This window comes from Manis javanica, chromosome 9 (assembly GCF_040802235.1).
Source record: "Manis javanica isolate MJ-LG chromosome 9, MJ_LKY, whole genome shotgun sequence".
In the NCBI taxonomy this organism is placed as follows: domain Eukaryota; kingdom Metazoa; phylum Chordata; class Mammalia; order Pholidota; family Manidae; genus Manis; species Manis javanica.
This window is the reverse complement of record NC_133164.1, coordinates 74,523,615-74,545,752: the sequence shown is the minus strand read 5'-3', so window position 1 is coordinate 74,545,752 and position 22,138 is coordinate 74,523,615. Positions and strand designations below refer to the sequence as shown.

Here is a 22,138-nt window from a genome sequence, read left to right as displayed (position 1 = left end):
TACTAAATAACATTAAGTAATCCACTCTTTCATTTCTTGTAAACAAATGAATTTTAATCCTAACTTTATTGATTGAAACATGGGAAGAGATTAAGCAACAACAGAAGCAATATGATTAGTAAAGTAGGTCAGAGAGTATTAACATCCTGAACTTGGGAGTCAGGCTTTGTGAAAGGGGACCTCACCTCAGAGTCAGAACTGTCCAGTTCAGCCAGAGTAGGAGCTTTGAGGAGCTTCTTCCGCTGCATAGGCACCTGCTGTGCGGCACTTACCACATTTTCTTTTGTTTGTGATGTTAAACCTCCATTCACCATTGATGATTCCACAATGTTCTTTGGAGAGTCAGGGGCAGATACATCTGATAAAAGAAAGGAAAAAGTTTACTTTTCATGAGCCAAGAAAGGTAATCAGTGGATCAAGCACACTTTTTTAAGAATGTGCACTTGGAAACACACCCCAGGTGACACAGCATTTCCATGTCATGCAAATATAGTATAGAGGCTTGATACAATACTTAGGTATATAAAACATTTACAACTATTTATAATGTTTATAAAACATTTATAACTATCTATAACTATGTATATAAAAGCCTATGCATGTAAAACATTTTGCCAGATAACTGTCAGATTTAATTAAAGAAAGCCTTTAAATGAATAATGATCTAGTCACATTTATAGATTAGAATTTAGAGCTGGAAGAAATCCTACAGATAACTGGCTCAACTTCTTTATTTTACAGAGGTCCAGAGAGGCTAGTTTCCCTTTATAGACTCTGAAGAGCAAGTGGTATATGGATCAAAGTGACGGCATGCACAAGCCTTATCAGACATATGGCTGCTGAGATCTGGAAATGGTTTTATTTAAAAATTAAAGTAATAGTTTCTGTTCATATAAACATGAATACAAAGAATCTGGGATACATTCCTCTCATAAAGCTGATTTAAATTATTCAGAGCTCAATTCTGAATGGGAAGGCAATACAACAAATGAAAGAAAGTACAGAGCACAGAGATGTAGTATTTAGAGCATAAAGCATATATAGTATAGAATATAAAACAGAGTACAGGGTAAACAGTATACATACAATATGGTTAAGATGCAGATGGTTTGGGTTCAAACCTAGTTCAAAACTGCTGCTAGTTGTTTGACCCTAAGCAAGTTACCTAACCCCTCACCTACAAAATGAGGCTAACAAGACATGGCTTTGCTGTGAGGATTAAATAAGTTAACAATTGCATAAAAAGTATTTACTTTATATGTTGCATAATAAAGACAGAACACAATAAACGTTAGTAATTATTAACACTGATTTTTATTTCCATTTGTAAGTAAATTAAAGCTCAGAGTGATTTTGCCAGTTACACAGCTATGTGTGGCACACTGATATCATACTTAGATCTGTTAGTATTGATTCTAAAGGCTTTTTTGTGCTGTAGCCTGTAATCTTCTAAAGCAAGTGGAACTAATTTTCTTCAATATTTCAAATGAAGTGTTAAACATGGACTAAGTTTAATAACTACTAGAGTATTTAAAAGTAGCTATATAAAATATATAAAAGTTATATAATATATATAAAAAAGAGAAGCAGCAGCTACTGCTTAATTTAATTTGTAGACCAGCACCATGAACTAATCTTTGCATATGGATCAGCCTGTAGTTGGGGGTAAAGGGCATGCTAAGTGCTAAAATGAAAAAGACATGAGTATAGCTCCTTCAGGAGGGGAAGCAATGTGACTGAAGTTGGTATAAAATACAAGAATGCTCTATTTTTTGTAATGCCCACAACATATAATATTTATAAGCCTGAGGCATAAGAGGTGGATTTCCAATAAACATTCAGTACATAAGTATGTTCTAGAAAAGCCTTCCATGACATTCCTTTAGAGAATCATGTAAATTATTATAAATGATATATAGCTAATATTTACAATTTATGTTTAAGGCCAGAGAATATGTCCTGTGAACTAGAAAACATCTATGTAAACAAGCAAGGAGGGAGGGAAAGAAAAAAGACAGACCTATCCATCAGTCATTTATTATTCTACATCAAGTTGTTACAAAAAAACTTGACATGTTATTTTGTTATGACCTTTCCAGGAATTAACAGCTGGAATAAATATATATGTAAGGGAGGGGGTGTGCTAAGGGCTCAGAACGGCAAAAGCATCACTGGTTTTGCATAAATTTAAAAGTTAAAACCTGTGACCAAATCTTCCATAAGAAGGTGCAGAGAGCAGTAGGCTGCCACACTTAGGATAATAATTTAAATTTTTCCAGAAAGCAAAGGAGGAAATGATTGTTCTGATGGTTAATTCCTACTCAAGAAAAAAGGTAGTGTTTTGTATAATCATGAAATATATTAAAAAAAATCTTACAGTGTATCTTATCTAATGCATTGCATATAGAATTGTTCACACTGTAGTCATTCCTTCCAGAGAAAGCACACAGGTACTGCAAGTCTTTCACTCCTCTCAGCCACCCATATTCCAACTTAGCCTAACCGTACTGGAGCACAGTGAGAAGAATGCAGGCAGCTTCCGAGCGGGCACTCCCATTGCCAATCCGCCATGTCAGAGTTTGCATAGGGGTGAAACCACTCGTAGTACATGGAGGAACATTGCAAAGAGTTTTAACAGCTATATATTTATTTTAATGTTTCAGAAAAAAATGTAACTACTAGATCAAACATATGATTTTTACGGATGTTTTTGCTTAAGAAAAATTAAAAAAGCCATATATGGTAGATTCAACAAATTTAAATGGTACAGGTATTTATTTAAGTCTGGCAAAAACCATGAAGGTGGTATCTTAACTGAAGTTCAGAGAATACTGTTAAATGACAGTGGCTGTTATGAGTTCATTTCATTCTCAATGCAGAGTATTTGAGAAATTACCCAATAGCTCTTTAATTGCCTAAACACTGCCATAAGATTGATAACTTCATTGGAGCTCACTGACTGAAACTACTGAAATAAACACCTGGTACAAAATTCAAAGCTTTGAGATAAATAGAATAAATAAGAAAATATGTTAAGTAACAGGCTTCAGGATGACCTCCACCATATGCAAGTGAATACTGTGTGTGATGTTAGCTCAAACTAGCTATTGGTAAATACTGATAAGAGACCCATTTGAACCTATTTTTAAGAGATATTTTTAAGTATTTTGATTATGTTTTTCTACTTAAATGACTAAATCTCCATTACTGCTTCAATGTATCAAGTGAGAAAACCAAATACTTGGATAAGACTTTGTACTTCTATGTAAGATAAAATTTGAGAAAAACTGGTACTATTTATAAGTAAGCAAAATATTTAAGATGCTACATATGGCTTTAGAAGCCACACACTTCAGGTTCAGAATCTAAAATGCATGACCATGATATTAAATACTTTATGTAATAATTTTGTATGTTTGATATAACCAGCTGCTGTCTTATTTAGTTGGAAGAAATATGATTGGAACACAGATTAGATACTTAATATTTGCAGTGGAAAAATTAATTATACTTACCTTAATTAGCACTGAATGGATTCAGATTTTCCACTAAGAATTAATATTTCTAAGACATATCCAAGCAGCAGAATATACTTCATGATGTCTTATTCTACACTTAAGTTCTGAGGCATTATCTATACTGCATGTTTAAATATTTACTCCTTAGTTTGTTAATTTTCCAACTTAGAGAAGAAATGTATTCCAATCTTTGCATTTAGGTTAGGAGAATGGATCAGTCTTTTCCATTTGTAATTGATTAATTTTAATTGATAAGTTAAAATGCAAACATGAAGACATAAAAGTAGCACAAGAAATCAATAATGAAGCATGTAGAAATCATGAAGTACATTAAGGTACAAAACAAATTATAGCATATGGTAAGCAGTGAAAGCAAATAAAAAATTTCTGTTTCTCTTTTACATCAAGGAGGTTAAGTACTAAGAACTTTCTTATCAACACAGTACCCATCAGAACCTATAAGAACATAAAAGACACCTACATATAATGTGTGCTTGGAATATAATGTGTGCGTGGCTATTCATAACGTCTAAATCAGCAACCTGTGCCTAATTTATTTTAGCCAATAGTCCATGTGTTTAGGTAGCCAACCACTCGCATACAGTCGAGCTGATGGAAACATCTTTGGTAGATATTTAGAAGAGAGAAAGTTCCTGTAATACATACTGTCAACTTTTGGAGATAAGCAGTAATACATATGTTCTGAAACATCTCTGTGTTTGTTTTCCAGACCAATTGTTTTTTTACAAGGTTCCTCTGCAAATGATAAAATAAAAATTGTCAAGTGGATAAAGAAAACAGAAAAAGCTCTTCAGTGGTTCAGTCAAAAGTAATAGTGAGGATTGTAAAATATTTATTTGAGTGTTTTGAAAGTACAAATATTAGTCATGCCTGAGACCTACAAACATGAACAGAAATTTAAAACACAGTTGGGAACTAGTTTAGCAGTTGAAAGATATTCAGTAAATATTCATGGAACATGATCTAGAACTCTCTGGATCTTTAAATATGGATTTATATGTAAGTTATGCCAATAATTCCATAGCATGTAAAAGAAAATTCTAAAAGAAAATATTAGTGCCAACATCTTACCTCATTTTAAGTTCAAAATGGCAGCCTCCAAAATTAAAATTTCTAACTTGCAAAATATTTTATTGGGGTTAAGTTGGCTTTAAAATTTTGCTCATGTATAGATTAAAAACTTGATTTAAAAAGGGGGCTGATTTTATAGATAAAATTTAATCATCAATAGTTATTTGCTTCACTAATAATCCCTGTTTAGTTAACAGGAAGAGATAAACCTGTACTATAAACCCAGGACACATAAATATGCTTTTACAACCAAAGCCAAATTTTAATGCTTTTGTGTTTCTGTACTCTTAATCAGCACTCAGAGTCATTTGTGACCAGGCTTTACCTACAGGGAGCACCTGGAATCAAAGTAGCTCTTGCCCATTAAATGAGGAGCCGTGTTCCTGCAAAGTAGCCGTTTTGAGTTTAGCTACTTAACTGAATGCTTTAGAAAATAGGAAGTGTCAAAACTTTGTTTCCTGGGACTTTTTTCAATTGACTTAAGGCAAAGTTCTGTTTTAGACTTTGACATCATTTAGAAGAGGGTTGGTTGAGTGACAGTGACCCTAAGGATGGGCAGCCACATTCCATAACCATAGGTATGGTGTAATGGTGATTCCACAATCCCTTGGTAGGCAATGGATTTATTGTAGCTTTAATTTTTTAAACTATATTGTTTTCAAATAACCATATTGTTTTATTTTACTAACCACAGTTTAGAAGTAGCCTTTCAGTTTTCTTTTTTGACATGTTTGAAACAAGCAGATGAATGAAATGCATTTCACAGAAACCACAAAACCAACGTCAGGTGTGAAAGCGCTTTTTTTTTACCTGACAAGTCAAAACTGTAAGACATGCTAAGTGGCCGCATTGCTGAAAAAAGAAAACAAACAATAAAAAGAAAATAATTCAGCTGTTAGGAATATAGGGAGGATGAAAAGAGAAAGGTTCAAGAAGACCCATAATGGCACATTTCAGACTTTAAGGCAGAAGCTAGTTAATAAAATTCTGAAATACATTAAAACAATGAATCTTAGTTTCAATTATACTAAGACTTGAAGTGCTGTAAGAATAAAAGGAAGAAGATAACTTTTTAAAGAACATGTTAAAAATGAAAGCATGACAAAGAAACATTTTAAAGAATCACAGATAGGATTTTTGACTTACATATAAAATAGATCAAAAGAAAAAAAATAGCCATGTTTTAAAACATAATTTTAGGGAACATAAAAAATCTTTAAAGTTTAAGAATAAATGTGTTCTTAAACAGCTTATTTCAGGTTGAGAATCTGGCTATCTGCAAAAAGTGAAGCATTTTATAAAAAACCCCATTCAGGTGCCAGCAGCATCACAATGTTTCAATAAGCTGTCTGTTGTAGGTAGTGGAACCCAGTAGTTGAAGAGAGGCCTCAGGAGCCAGAATGCCTGAGTCTGAATCTCAGCTCTACTACAGTGTGATTCTGGGCAAGTTACTGAACCTCTCTGTGCTTCAGTTACTTCATCTGTAAAATGGGAATAACCGTACCTATCTCATGTGCTTGTTATGAAGATGAAATTACTTCATACAAAAATAGGTGTTCAGCACCTTGTAAAAGCTCAAAAAATTTAATTTCTTAAGAGTAAACTTATCTATATCCTGTTGAAATCATTGGTTTTTAAAATTTCATTGCAGATGCCAAAAAAATAACTGAGTTGTATACTTTAGTGGGTGAATTTTATGGTAGGTAAGTTGCATCTCAAAGCTGTCTAAAAAAAGGCTATTACAAAGATTTGGTGAATTTGGTGAGAATTTATGACAGTGAGATTTATCTATTTTCACTGCAGCCCTCAATTCTCACCAGTACCATCTACTACCTAGGCTCAGGACAGGAGTTTTTGTGGCCAGAAGAGACAGAACTTGAGGCCTGTGGTGGAGATGGAAATACAGGCAAATCAGGCAGAATGTCTCCCCAGTTTACATTTTCCAGGTAGACTGTCCTTAGAGTTCTTACACCCAGATTTATAGAATGTAAGTATCTCTCAATGTTTTTTGGGAGATATTTTTCATGGTGAATGAATTCTTACATAGTGAATAAATTCTTACATGGTGAACAGTACAAGGGCATTCATCACAGAAACTTTCGGTTTTGATCAGGCATTATGACCTATAAACAATCAGGTCAAATATGAATATTCGTTTGATTTTTGTACTTGATTTATATGTTGATCCCACATTTCTCCCTTTATTATTATTATTATTTTTATTTTTAATAAAATGCTGAAGTGGTAGGTAGATGCAAGATAAAGGTAGAAAACATAGTTTAGTGCTGTAAGAGGGCAAATGTAGATGATCAGATGATCAGGTGTGTGCCTATTGACTAAGTATTAATCCAAGCTAGACAAGGGCAGCAAAACATCCACGGATGCAGAAGATTTCTCTCAAAGCAGGGGGGGTGAGGTTCTGAGCCTCACCTCTGTTGATCCCCAAATTCTCACCTGATGGCCCCCCTGCGACTGTGCCTGTCTTAGGTTGTTCCTTTTTGGGGAGATATTTTTAAAGGAACAATTTATATTTATAACCTAAAATCTCAATATGGTATTTAAAAAAATGAGGTGAAGGAAAAGCATTGGGTCACATCCCAAACACAACTTAGCAAGATGTCAGAATCATATGTAGATATTTTAAAAAGCACTTATGTCAACAAAGGGATGTACATCTTAAATGAGGCAAATAAAGTAAGCACTTATTAGCCTTCTTACTTATTGTTTGAAGATCAGGAAATAATACTTTAAGCATTTCATCCTGATACATAAATTAGGCTATAAACTATAAATGTTTACATAAACATTTTACTGTGTTTTAGTCAACTCATAGGAAAGTGCTTAGGGATTTTTATGCTGATGAGAATAATCTTCCACTTACCATTAAATAAAGTCTGTATTTCTAAACTCTAATTCTGTCAACTATAAATTTCCTTAATTACGTACAGCAAATAAAATACTACATATTCTCAAAGCACTTATCACTCTTCTCTAATCTCTTCTTATTCTACTTTTCTCTGGTACATGAATGTATCTTTTGAAGTAACACTGAGTACTGCATAAGAAAGGGGTATTGTTATTTCTTGGAAGATGAGGTTCAGATCTTTTCCAAGCTCTATTTATCACAAACAGGAAAATAATAGAGCATGACAGCAATTAAGAAGTTTAGGAAAAAGATGCTTTAAAAGAAATAATTTATACTTAAAATACAAAATCTCAATGAAGTATGAGATGTTGGAAAAGATGTTAGGAAAAAAAAATGATTAGTTATGCACAAAGACTGATGCATAAGAACAGTAATTTCAGACTTAATAGGAAAAAAATGAATGGAAATAGCCTATAAGCAAATAGAGAAATAAAACATAATTTAGTTGTATATTAGGATAGCATGTCCTTATAAATAATATTTTGAGTCATATCTAATGAAATAGAAAGATGTTCATTCCAATGTTAAATGAAGAGAGTAGAATACCATACATACAGTTTTGGTTTCCATTTTGTAATGCACAAGTAGATTCACACAGTAGATGCCTCTAGCTGTTGTAATTATGGGTAACATTTCTGCTATAAACATTTACACATTTCCCTAATTTCCACAGGGGGTTTCTATTTGCAATTATGTGGAGAGGAAATGCTATAAAAATATTTATGGAAACTTTTCTTCAACTTAATTCTGCAAACTCTATTCTAATCAAACTCCCCAAAACAAAATTGTACAGTAAGAACCAAAAGAGATCTGCAGAAATAATGAACCCAAATCCTTTACTTTCCAATTAAGGCTCAAGATCAGTTTGAATGCAGAGGTCTAGAAGTAAGATTCATAAAACTATCTATAACAGCTCAATTCTGGGTGCTGTGAAATACAAATTCATAAGGTTAAAATAAAATAGTAAGATATACTGAACATAAAATCAATATTTAATTATTCTAAAGTAGGTTTCCTGTCAGTATCTGTTAAAAATGAAATAGAAAAATATGAATATGACAAAGGCTTGTGATGACCCTTCCATGCCATGTGATAGTGTCCCTTGATGCTTACAAAGACTGCTGGTCTCTCCCTTAAAAAACTCTCAGATGGCTTCACTCAAGTGCCTTCTGACTGTCTACTGTTAACACTCATGTGTATCTATCTTCTGTAACATGAACATACATGGCACACCCCAGACTCATTCTGTAAGCACTTATGGGCAAGGACTATACCTTGGTTCATCTCTGTAACCCAGCAGCTGACATGGTTGTTTAACAGAAAATAAAGGTTCAAAAAACTATTGGAAAAAAACGAAGGAACTGTATGTCAAATATTATCCAGATCATACAAGTACATTATGCCTTTTTCTCTATTCTACTGGAACTTTCACTAAAGTTTACAATCCCTAAGGCTAATCATTCTTTACTACTGTAAATCATGAAGCTTACTTTTCTAATGGTTATATGTTTTGCTTTATAGTTCTGTGGAAATCTTTTCTGTTACACCCATTATTCCTTCTCAAGGTACAGTAAGTAAAAAAAAAAAAAAAAGTAGTCTTAAGGTACCATCCTACGTTACAATTTCCTTATTTTTCCTTAGTGGTTCTTATTCTTCTGAGGCTATTGATCTTTTAGGAATCTGAAGAAAGCTACAGACCCTCTCTCCAGAAAAATGTGCATACATACATTTTGTGATATATGCACAATTTTTTATATATTTCAGGGGATTCACAAACCTTCCTTAGGCCCATTCAAGGACTTGCAAGATAAGGACTCTTGATTCACATAACTTGTATGTTTGGCTCATTATTGTATAAATGCTCATATGAATTTGTTACTTAGCATACTTTAAACATCATTCTTAAGAGACAACACTTGCTACTGTAAAAATTAGACAGAGATAAACTGATACAACCTTTACTCACTCTAGCTTTGTAATTGGAAGGTACATTCAGCACTCATGGGAGTACATTTTATAGCCAATACCTAGGAACTGGGGTCACAACAATGAACAAGACAGACATAGGCCCTGTGTCATGGAGGTCATAATGTAACAGAAGGACTGAGTCAAACAAAAGAATATCAAAATGGAGTAATTGATAGGTCCAAGGCTTGAAGTAGAGCAGTCAGAGTTGAATGAGAAACCAGATAAGAGAAGATAAAAGCCTGGGTTAGGATAGTGCCTGTTGGGCTAAAAGGGGAAGGCTAGATGAAATAAAATCAATAGGGCTTGTCTGTTAGGTAAGAATCAAAGATGATGCTGAGGCTATGGTCTTGGGTACACTGAGATAGGAAAACAGGAAGAGTTGGTCTGGGGACAAAGCAGATGAGTTCATCTGTGGACATGTTGGGCTTGTCCTGCTTATAGGATATAAGGAGGCCTTATCTAGCAGAAAGGTGGATGTATAGGTCTGAACTTGTAAAGAGATCAGTGCTGTTGACTGGGAGCTGTAAGATAGCCAGAAACAAAAAACATGGATAAGGGTGTGGCTGCTAAGGAAGAAATGAGCCCAGGACAGAAACTTGAAGGACCAGAAGAGTCTGAAAGCGGCAGAAAAAGAGATCAAGGAAGAAAACTAGGAGACAGGTGTCACAAAACTGATTCCTTTCTTGTTCAAGTGTCACTATGATCTATTTTCCTAAAGGAAACTTCTCTGAATCTTTGGGCATCTTAAATCTTACAGATTAGAGGGAGAGAGTTGTGTAAACAAAAGTGTTTGTGTACAAACATTTTATAATATGGTCTTGGTACAAACTGAAATCAATGTGTATTTATAATACACATTATAAACATTAAGTATAATAAATATAAAGGAAGTTTGGGAATAAGGGAATAAGTGATATTAGATAATAATTGATGTTTTATCACATAATGCCATATCTTTATTTTTATTTATTTATTTTGGTATCATTAATATACACTTACATGAGCAAGATTGTGGTTACTAGATTCCCCCCATTACCAAGTCCCCACCACATACCCCATTACAGTCACTGTCCATCATCACAGCAAGATGCTATAGAATCACCACTTGTCCTTTCTGTGCTATACTGTCACATAATGCCATATCTTTAAAGGTATTTAAAGGTAAAATTTTAAACATAAAAGATTAAAAACAGGTATCTTTAAAGGTATAATTATGACAATAGAAACTTTAAGTAAAACTTTATCATTTGTATTTCTAAAACATAATCACTTATCTTTGTAATTGTATTACAACTTATAAACTATTGTAACCACAATCTCATTTAATTCTTATAAAAAAGCCATAATGAAGGCATACAGGATTTTTATCCCCCTGACAAAGAAAGTAATGCTCAGAGAGATAAAGAAACCCTCATAAAAAATATAGTCTAGAGACTGGCAGAGCTCCTTCCATTATGCCATGATGTTCTGGTATAGTTCAGGATCATATAGGGAAACAATTTCCTATTCTATGACTTTCCAGTATACACTTGAAGTAAATTTGAGGGTGTGTGTGTGTGTGTGCATGTGAGTGTGAGAGAAAGAGAGGGGGAGAGATAGGAAAGGAGACCAGCTTTACTTTGCACCATTAAACTATTATTTTTCACTGGGCTGGTGGTAAAGAGACACTTTCTCAAGAGGATGATTAGGCCAGGAGTGCGGTAAGCACTTGACTCACCTAATCTGCTACGTCTAATTTCCTCTGGTGAGACAGGCCGCAGTTTTCTTTCTGCTTTGATTTCTTCTAATATTCTTTCATGAAGGCTCCGTGGCCGTGGTGGAGTGGGTTTCAGTTTTCTGGCTGAGGCCTTGAAAAAAAAAATGTAATGGCTAGAGACTTGAGTAATTGTCCTTAAATAACTTTAACTAAAGTCTGGTCATATAGTACAGCATCATGAAATTATATTTATTGATTGCAACACTGCTTAATAAAAGTATTTTCAAGCACTGGGGAGATAACTAGATTTCACCTGTGATTTAGTCATTACACTCAACTATAAGGATTCAGTTTTGCTGAAGTTATAATTATGTTCCCTATATGCTACCATATGGTAGGTGATCAATTGAAATGTAAGCTATATTTTACTTGTCCTATTATTGTTTTGAAACTAGCACTTTTGAGTTAGTCATCACAACCTTCTAAGATTATTATTTTCACTCTATAGTTGAGGAAATAAAGGCTCAGAAAAGCTGATTAACTCATGCAGAGACAATGGCTACTAAACTGTGAAGCTAGTGTGCAAATCCAGATTCATTTGGCTCCATGCTCTTTCTGCTCTACCATGACCTGCCTTCTTAAAATTATTTTCTAGGTGGCCTCTTTCCTTTCTTTGAAAAAGATTTATAACATGGATCATTAATTACACTTTAGATGTATACAATTAGGGGAAGAAATATCATTCTTTTTCTCATTATTTAATGAACATAGGTTTGAGAGGTTTTTGTGAGCAATGACTATTAAGCCAGGGGAAAGAAGTGAAGAACAGAGGAAACACAAACCAACATTCAAACCAGATTAGAATATTCTATGGTCACTAGAAAGAAACCTGTTAACAGGAGAATATTAATATAAGTGGATATACAGTAAGGTGGATTTACTGTAAAATAGTATCAAAATGACAATTTAATTGAGGGGTACTACACCATAAACTAATTCAGAAGGGCAATCCACACCAGGAACTATTTAGTACTATATTTGCCTGTTATTCTAGGAGGTATTTGACCAGATTTTGAAGCATAACTCAGGTTGCTTTGAGTCAAAAGATCCTAAGACAGTCTTACATTGAATAATTTTAAGTATTTTTCTATGATTTAAGAATGTAATTCACAATTGGGCTTCACCACTCTGAGAATAAAGTTCACTGTAAAAACTAACTACTTTAAAAGCTGAGTCCTAGAGATTACACACCATAGGAGAATAGTTTGCTTTTTTACAATATCCAATCAAGGGGAGTATGTCAAATTACATACTGGATTTAAAGGAGGTCTTGATCTAATGAAGTCCAGGATGATTTCATGTGCACTTTTTTTTAACCGAGGGGGAATATCACCATTCACCTGAAAGGAGACAAAAAATAGAAGACTAATGTGACTATAGGATTATCATTAGAAATTTCTGGGTACAGCTGCCATCTTAACCCATCACAAAATTACTGAAGTATATTATATATAATCTGGCTCTCCCTAGGATGCATTTCAAATCAATAAAATGGAGAATAAATGGTTGTGATTCAGAGCAAAACTAACTATGTAGAATTGAAGAAAATCCAGGTTTACTTTAGTTTTATCATTTTGGGAAATTATAAGATACATCCCTGCCAACAAAGTGTTTCTAAAATTATGAATGTGAATGGAATAATTAATACTATGCTTATTATTTTATAATTTAAAAAGCCTTTTAGCTCTTATTTCCATCCTGGTATAAAACCTAGGTAATAGGACGGACTGGTGATATAATGCATATTCTGTAGACAAAAACTCCAGCTCAGATCAAGGACAGCATCTGCTACATTCATAGAATTTGTAAGTACAAGAGTTTTAGTAGAGCCCTGATCTGTCTCTAACTGTAATGTCCTCTCTTTTTAAAGCAACATATTACTAAAAAAGGTATTTTAAGTAATTTAAGAAGACCCCAAAAACCCACAAAAAATAACAATCTAAACTCCCATTCTGACCCTCAGAAGGCACAGCTGTGACCATTTTGTCATATTTATTTCCCAGTCTTATATGAAAAAAACAGAGCCTGCTAGGCATTTTGTCATGCTCATGAAAGATGGATGATAAAGGAAATGCTAAATTATAAATTTCAAAAACTGACAAATACCTTAAACTTCTCAAAATCCAGAATATCAGCATACTATTTTTATTAATGAATTGCCTGAAAAACCTCTGTAAAATGTTTTCCCTCTATTTTGGTGACTACTCTTTATTAATAATTTTATAGTTTAATATAATCATATTACAATATCCATTATTATAAATAGATAACATAATATTTATAATATTTTTATTGGAGAGAAGAAAAAGACAATTTGGTTATTCCTCTAGTACAATGGTTGATTTTTAAAAAAATTTTGATAGCTTAGAAATGTTTCTTTATGTTCCACCACTTGTTCTGTAAATGTTATGTAAAATTTTATAACTCTTGTATAATTTGGTAACACCCTTTCAAGGCATGGACAGTTTTCTTGTGTACTTCCAATCTTAAATACTATTTTAACTGCTTATTGGACAATAATCAGTAATTCATTCTTTATTGTAGCTGTGTATTATGAGTTTTGATTTTTTTTTTGTCAATGTCACTATTTTGTGTCAGCAGAGCAATAAAGTTAATTCTATTAATAAAAAAGGGAACTTGAACTGCTGTTCCCAAGCCCAATCCTCCCCCTAAATGCAATCACTCTACTCAAGTTCAGGGCGTGTGACAAACCTGCTGGGACCTACACAGCATCTACTCCTCTCTTCTTCCCTGTGCCCCACCTCCCTGTCTTGAATGAGGATAGGATGACCCTATGGCAAGATTTGGGAATAAGAACTACTTGAGTTTGTGATGCTAGTACTCGGTTTAAGGAGGGCATGTACCCTAGGCAGCAGAGCTGGAAAGCTAATGTGGCACCACCTCTTACCTATAGATTTTGTCTTAGATTAGTTTAAAAAAAATCCTTACTTGGGCACAATAATTCCCAATCACAATAAAAGTTGGTCACGAGGATGGTCGTACAGCATGGAGAATATAGTCAATGATTCTGTAACATCTTTCTACATTGACAGATAGTAACCACACTACAGGGGGTAAGGATTTAATAATATAGGTTAACTGCTGAACCACTGTGTTGTATATCTGAAACCAATATGATTGGATATCAGTGATTAAAAAAAAAAGATTAGAGACCAAAAGTACATTCAAGAAGTGTCCATATTCATTCATATTAAAAAAAAATCTTAGAAAATGAGGAATAGAAGGGCACTTCCTAAATCTGGCTAAAAATAACTCTCAAAACACTGGTGAAACTATTGAAGCATTCCTAAGTCAGGAATAATCAAGGAAGCTTGCTATTCAATACTACAGGTGGAATAAACATTAAAAAGGAAAAGACAAAACTATCTCTAGAGATGAATGATCAACTACATAAAAAAGCCAAGAAAACTTTCTAATAAACTCATAGTACTAAAAAGAATTCATTAAAGTTGCTATGTAGAAGATTAACATACAAAAAATGGTATCTCTAAAAACCAGCTAAATCAACTACAAAGTATAAAGAAAAAAACACCATTTGCAAACACAAAAACTGTTAAGTAATGAACAAATGATGTTCAAGAATTTTGTTGAGAAAATTATCACACACCATTGAAGAAATAAATGAAGGTATATCCTGTATTCACAGATGGCCAATAGGCACATGAAAAGATGTGTTAATCATCAGGGAAATGAAAATCAACACCACAGTGATACACTACTCAGAATGACCACTATCCAAAAGAAAAGACATAACAGATGTTTGCAAGGATGTGGAAAAAAGGGAACCCTCCTACACTGGTGGTGGGAATGTAAATTGGTATAGCCACTGTAAAAAGCAGTATGGAGGTTCCTCAAAAAGCTTAAAATAGAAGTATCATATGGCCCAGTAACTGCACTTCTAGGAATGTACCCAAAGAGAACAAAATCCCTGATTCAAAAGATATATGGGGAGAAAAAGATGGTAGAGTAGGAAGGTAAGGTGGAACCCTCCTCCCAAATTCACATGAAAGAAGAAAATACAGCAAATATAACTAAACCTGAAAATGATCTGAAGACTGCAGAACAGACCACCTACACCTGGGGAAGAAGAGAAGACCACACAGAAAAGGGTAATAAACTGGCAGAGCCATGATCAAGCGGGACCCAAGTCCTCCTGTTACCCTAGCCCACAGGAAGAAGAAAGAGAACAGAGCAGGGAGGGGAAAAGAGACCAGGAACACTGAACACCTGGCCCTGGGGATCTGCTCTGGGAGCATGAGTCCACATTACATTGGTTCTAGTGATTAGTGGGGCTGGACACCAGGGACAGTTCCAACACTCTGAGAGGCTGAGACTCTAGCTGCCTGTGGAGGACAGGTGTGCTCTGCTGGTTCTGAGACCCAAAGAAGAGGTGGCAGTTGGAAAGACTGGCCAGCAGTGGGAGGAGTGCCAGAGGAGCAAGAGTTGGATGGAGCTCTCTCCTTAGGAGAAAGGGCAGGTGGACTATACCCTCCTAGCCCTCCCTCAGCCCAACAGGTCAAGAACTCTCTGGAGCTCCAGAGGCTCTGTCCCCTTTGCTGGTAACACAGCCCAGAGCCTCCTCCCTGTGCACACTGCCGAGAGCCAGTGCACTTAGCTGAACAGAAGCATCAGACTTTGCTGCCTAGCAGGCAGAGGGAGATTCTCCCAGCTTTCTTGCTGCATTTGAGCCCAACTGGGGAGGTGCCTACAGCAGCCAGCCCCAAGAGCTACTTCCTCCCCATGGGTGTCCAAGCCTGATGCTACATGTCCAGCCCTGCCCCAGAGCCGCACATCGGCCTGCTGACTCCATTAATCCTGAAGCTCTGCCATGGCTGCAGGGCAGGTAGAGAGCCGCCAGCCCACAGTGATCTGAGCAGAGGCTTCTGCTCAGATCACAAAGGCAGCTAACACAAACTGCCAGTGCTGCAGACAGACAAACGGGCAGCCCTGCCCCCTGCACACCAACAGCAGCTGGAGCTCCTGCAAAGTAGAACCAGGCACTGGAGAGTAAAAGAGTCTTGAGCTTCGCAGCTCAAGATAACATTATAATATTTATAATATTTTTATTGGAGAGAAGAAAAAGACAATTTGGTTATTCCTCTAGTCCTCCTTCATACTCTACAGGCCAGGAAGCACAGCAGACCCATCTAACACAAAGGAAGAAACACAGAAATCCTGAAAAAATGAGCAGGTAAAGGAATATGTTCCAAACAAAACTATAGGACAAGACACCAGAAATAGGGCTGAATGAAACAGAGATCACCAGTCTTCTTGATAAAGATTTCAAAGTAAAACTCATAAACATGCTCACTGATATACAGAAAAATATTCAAGATCTCAGGGAGGGCTTCAAGAAAGAGAAAGAAGAGCTGAAACATAGCCACTCAGAGCTGAAGAACACAGTAAATGAAATGAACCATACAATGGGAGGATTAAAGAATAGATTACTGCAAGTAGAGAAGACAATGAGATGGAAATTAAACAACAGGAACACAACAAAGCTGAGGAACAGAGAGAAAAAAGGATCTCTAGGAATGAAAAAATGATGAGAGCTCTGTGACCAATCCAAGCACAACAATATTCATATAATAGGGGTACCAGAAGGAGAAGAGAGAGACAAAGGCATAGGAAGTCTCTTTGAGGAAAGAATTGTTGAAAACTTCCCCCATCTGAGGGAGGAAATAGATACTCAGGTCACAGAAGAGCAGAGATCTTCCAAAAAAAGGAAGCCTAGGAAGACAACACCAAGACATATCATAATTAAAATGGCAAAGATCAAGGACAAGGAGACATCACTGAAAGCAGCCAGAGAGAGAAAAAATACTTACAAAGGAAACTCCATCAGGCTATCAGCAGACTTCTCAGCAGAAACTTTATAGGCCAGAAGGGAGGGGAATGAAATATTTAATGTCCTGAAACAGAAGGACCTTCAGCCAATAATCCTCTACCCAGCAAGATTATCGTTTAAATTTGAAGCAGACATTAAATAATTTCCAGATAAACTAAAATTGAAGGAATTCACCACCACTAAGCCAGCCTTGCAGGATATGTTAAAGGGACTAATGTAGATGGAAATGTTCCTAAGGCTAAATAGCTTTCACCACTGAAAATAAACCCACAGTAGAGGTAGTAGACCAATTAATTACCAAGCAAGTGTAAAATTAAAACAAAAAAAAAAAGAAAAAAATCAACTAGACATAAATCAGTCAAGGGATACACAAAAGTGCAGATTATGATGTCTAATACATAAAGTGAGGAGGAAGAAGAAGGAAAACAAAAGTACCCTCAGATTGTGTTTGAAATAGAGCAATCAGCAATTTAATATAGGCTGTTGTATACTAAGGAAGCTATCCTTGAATCTTTGGTAATGACAAAACTAAAGCCTACAGTAGGTACACAGAAGAAGTAAAAAAGAGAAATCTAATCACAACACTAAAGAAAACCATCAAATAACAAGAGAATAGTATAAGAGAAGAAAGGAACAGAGAGGAGCTATAAAAACAGCCAGAAAACAATTAATAAAATGGCAATAAGTACATACCTATCAATAATTAGCTAAATGTAAATGGACTGAATGTACCAATCAAAAGAATAAAGTGGCAGAATGGATAAAGAAACAACCCATCTATATGCTGCCTATAAAAAACTCATATCAGACCTAAAGACATACACACACTAAAAGTGAAGGGATGGAAAAAGATATTTCATGCGAATAATAGGGAGAAAAAAGCATGGGTAGCAGTACTTGTATCAGACAAAATAGATTTCAAAGCAAAGAAAATAACAAGAGACAAGAACATTATATACTGATAAAGGAATCAGCACAACAGGAGGATATAACCATTGTAACATAATAGAAAGCCCAACTGGTGTTGGAATTACTGGGCGCACCTAAAATTGTTACTTATTGTTTGTTACTTACACAAAATCTGTAAATGATCAGAAAGCAGGTAGTATTCTCTGGGTATTTTCAGGAGCTTAGAAAACATTTTTTTTTCTCCTTTCCCCCTTAGTTCACATTTCCTTTTTGTATCTTGCCCAGTCAATGTCTAATTATTTTAATCCTATTAAAAAGTGGTTTGGTTTGGTTTGGTTTTTGGTGTTTGAATATTACATATTCTTTGATGCACCAAATAAGCCATAAATAACCTACTGTTTTGTATTTCTTTTTCTAAATCACTAGGCATCTAAATAAAATGTGGAAAAAGAAAAAGAAAAAACTGTTTATCCATACTAGAAAATTATTGATTATTGGCATTTATCTACGCCAGATAATACCTAGAGAAGAGTGAAATATTTTTGCCAATTGTATTTCACTTCCTAACTAAAGTGTCCTTCCAAAAAAAATGAACACTTCTAATGCTGAACACTGAGTCTTGAAGTCATAACATTATGCATTACTTTGAGTAGTGATGGTAAAGACATGTTTTTACAAGTTCCTTGAATAAATTTAAGAATTTAAATCATAAGAAAATATCTTGAATATATGCATATGCAATATTTTCCTCGACATATCTCCTTGAGCAAGGGAAACAAAATCAAAATTGAACAAGTTGGACTAAATCAAACTAAAAAGTTTATGTATAGCAAAGGACACCATTAGCAGAACAAAAAGGCACCCTACAGTATGGGAGAATATATTCATAAATGACACATCCAAAAAGGGATTAACATCCAAAACATATAAGGAGCTCATATGCTTCAACACCCAAAAAACAAATAACCCAATTAAAAAATGGACAGAGAACCTGAAAAGACACTTCTCCAAAGAAGAAATACAAATGGTCAACAAGCACATGAAAAGATGCTCCACATTGCTAATCATCAGAGAAATACAAATCAAAATGACAATGAAATTACACCATTTAGGATGGCCACCATTCAAAATACAACAAATAACAAATGTTGGTGAGGGTGCAGAGAAATGGGAACCCTACTACACTGTTGGGGTGAAAGTAAATAGGTACAGCCACTGTGGAAAGCAGTACGGAGGTTCCTCAAAAAAACTAAAAATATAAATATGATTTGACCCAGTAATTCCACTTCTAGAAATTTATCTGAAAACAAAATCCCTGATCTGAAAAGATATATGCACCCCTATGGTTATTGTCACACTATCTGCAATAGCCAAGATAAGGAATCAACCTAAGTGTCCATTAACAAATGGATGCATAAATAAGATGTGGTACATATACACAATGGAATATTATTCAGCCATAAAAAGAAAAGAAATCCTGCCATTTGCAACAACATGTAGAGATCTAGAGGGTATTATGCTCAGTGAAATAAGCCAGGCGGAGAAAGACAAATAACATATGACTTCACTTATTCGTGGAATATAAAAGCAAAGCAAAACAGAAAGAAAAAAACAGCAGGAGCTCATAGACACTGAGAAGTGACTAGTCGTTATCAAGGGAGAGGAGTTAGGATGGGTGCTTTGTGGGGAACGGGGGGAGGAAAGGAAGTTATAGGGACACAGTTCACAATCACAATGTAAGTTGGCCACAGGGATGGCAGTACAGCATGGTGAATACAGTCAATGACTCTGTAACATCTTTCTACATTGATAGATAGTAACCATCCTAGAGTGAGTGAGGATTTATTTATTTATTTATTTATTTATTTTGCTTTTTATTGAATATGTAAATACAGTGGTATCAATAAAATGTACTTAACACTAGTTGTACAATTGACCCCTATCATCAATTAGTTTTGCAAATTTTTGAACTTTATATAAATAGAATTGTGCATTGCTTTACAGGACTTCATTTACTCAGTATAATGTTTGTGAAATTCATCTATGTTGTGTGCATCAGAAGTTCATTCCATTTTATTGTTTTGTTTATTTTTTTTCATACAATACTTCATTGTATGAAAGCAAGACTATTTTCTGCTATTGATGTACCTTTACATTATGGGTAAAGCTGATGTGAATATTCTTGTACAAATCTTCTGGTGGATATATACATTAACTTACCTTGTATAAAAATCTAGGAGTAGAGTTCAGAGATAGAGTAATCATATCTTTAGCAACCATTTTTCAAAATGTTGCACTAATTTACACTCCCACCAATGTGTAAATACTATTGCTCCACATCTTTATCTTCTCTTGGTATAGTCAGTCTTTTAATTTTAGCTATTCTGTGGCTATATCATTGTGTGTTTTATCATTGCATAATTTTAGAGTAAGTCCTCAAATCTGGTTGTGTAATTCTTCCAACTTTGTTCTTTTTTAGCATCATGGCCATTCTAGGCTGTGACATATTATTGTAGTTTTATTTTGTGTTTCCTTAATGACTCTATATTGAGCATTTTCTTGAATGTTATAGTCCATTTGGAAATCCTCTTTTGTAAAGTGCCTGTTCAAGTCCTTTGCAGTTTGTTATTGTGTATATGCTTATTTTTTAAATTGGTTTGTAGTAGTTTTTATATGTAGATAAATACATATAGCTAATAACTTCTCCAGAGATCTTTTGATCAGCTTTTAATTTTTAATTAAGTCAAATATATAGTTTGTTCTTGTTTCCTGTTTAAGAAACATCTGCCTACTTGAAGTTAATGAAAAATTTTTTCTATGTTTTATTTCAGATTGAATGTTTCAGTTTTTCATATTTAGGTGTATATACTACCATTAATGAGCTTTTGTGTATGTTGCAAATTGGGGGGAAAACTCATTTTTCCAGTACCATTCATTTTGCTCCAGCACTACTTATTGAGAGCAAACCATCCTTTCCTCCACTGAATTGTAGTTGCTCCTTTTTTGTAAATGAGGATATTGTAATGTGTGAATCTCTTTCTTGACTATTTAAGAATCTTTTTTATCTATACTTGTGTATTTCTCATTTTCCTTCAGTCTTTGAAAGCTTTGTAGGAAGTTCAGTACCGCTGGTTGAAGTCCTCCACATTTGTTCTTTTTGAAAATTATCTTGATTACGTTAGGCCCTTTGCATTTGTGTGCCAATTTTATTTTTATTTTTTATTTTATATATTTTTTATTAAGGTATCATTGATATACATACACTATTATGAAGGTTTCACAAGAAAAACAATGCAGTTTCTACATTCACCTTTATTATTGAGCGACCCCCCCGATATACCATTGCAGTGTAGTAAGATCTACACTGTGTTACGCTCTCTTCCCCGTGATCCCCCACACACCATGTGCACTAATTATAATATGCCAGAATCCCCTTCCCCTTTTCCTCCCCACCCGACCTCTCCCACCCCTCCCCTTTGGTAACCACTAGTCTCTTCCTGGAGTCTATGAGTCTGCTGTTGTTTTGTTCCTGCAGTTTTACTTCGTTGTTATGCTCCACAAATGAGGGAAATCATTTGGTATTTGTCTTTGTCTGACTTATTTCACTGAGCATTAATACCCTCTCGCTCCATCCATGTTGTCACAAATGATAGGATTTGTTTGTTTCTTATGGCTGAATAAGATTCCCTTGTGTATATGTACCACACATTCTTTGTCCATTCATCTACTGATGGACACTTAGCTTGCTCTCATATCTTGGGTATTATAAACAGGGCTGCAATAAACAAAGGGGTGCATATGTCTTTTTGAATCTGAGAATTTGTATTTTTGGGTAAATTCTGAGGAGTGGAATTGCTGGGTCAAATGGTATTTCTATTTCTAGTTTTTGAAGAACCTCCATATTGCTTTCCACAATGGTTGAACTAGTTTATATTCCTACCAGTAGTGTAGGAGGGTTGCTCTTTCTTGTATTCTTGCCAGCATTTGTTGTTCCTAGACTTTTCGATGTTGGACATCCTAAATGGTATGAGATCATACCACACTGTGTTTTTTTTGTTATTTTTTATTATTTTTATTTACTTATTTTATTTTGGTATCAT

The 22,138-nt window shown here is 34.7% G+C and overlaps 1 protein-coding gene across 3 annotated transcripts in view; it reads right to left on the bottom strand.

Moving 5' to 3' along the window:
- Positions 1-22,138, bottom strand: part of SPIRE1 (spire type actin nucleation factor 1) — a 322,037-nt gene that overhangs the window by 44,008 nt on the left and 255,891 nt on the right. For 2 of the 3 annotated variants that reach the window (XM_073212799.1, XM_073212800.1), the window contains exons 7-9: positions 12,514-12,600; positions 11,222-11,351; positions 186-358 (exon numbers count right to left, since the gene is read on the bottom strand). In XM_073212799.1, coding sequence (XP_073068900.1) covers positions 186-358; positions 11,222-11,351; positions 12,514-12,600 — 390 coding nt within the window. Of the gene's footprint in view, positions 1-185; positions 359-5,420; positions 5,463-11,221; positions 11,352-12,513; positions 12,601-22,138 lie in introns of all 3 variants that reach the window. The other variant, XM_037001038.2, reaches the window with a different exon arrangement.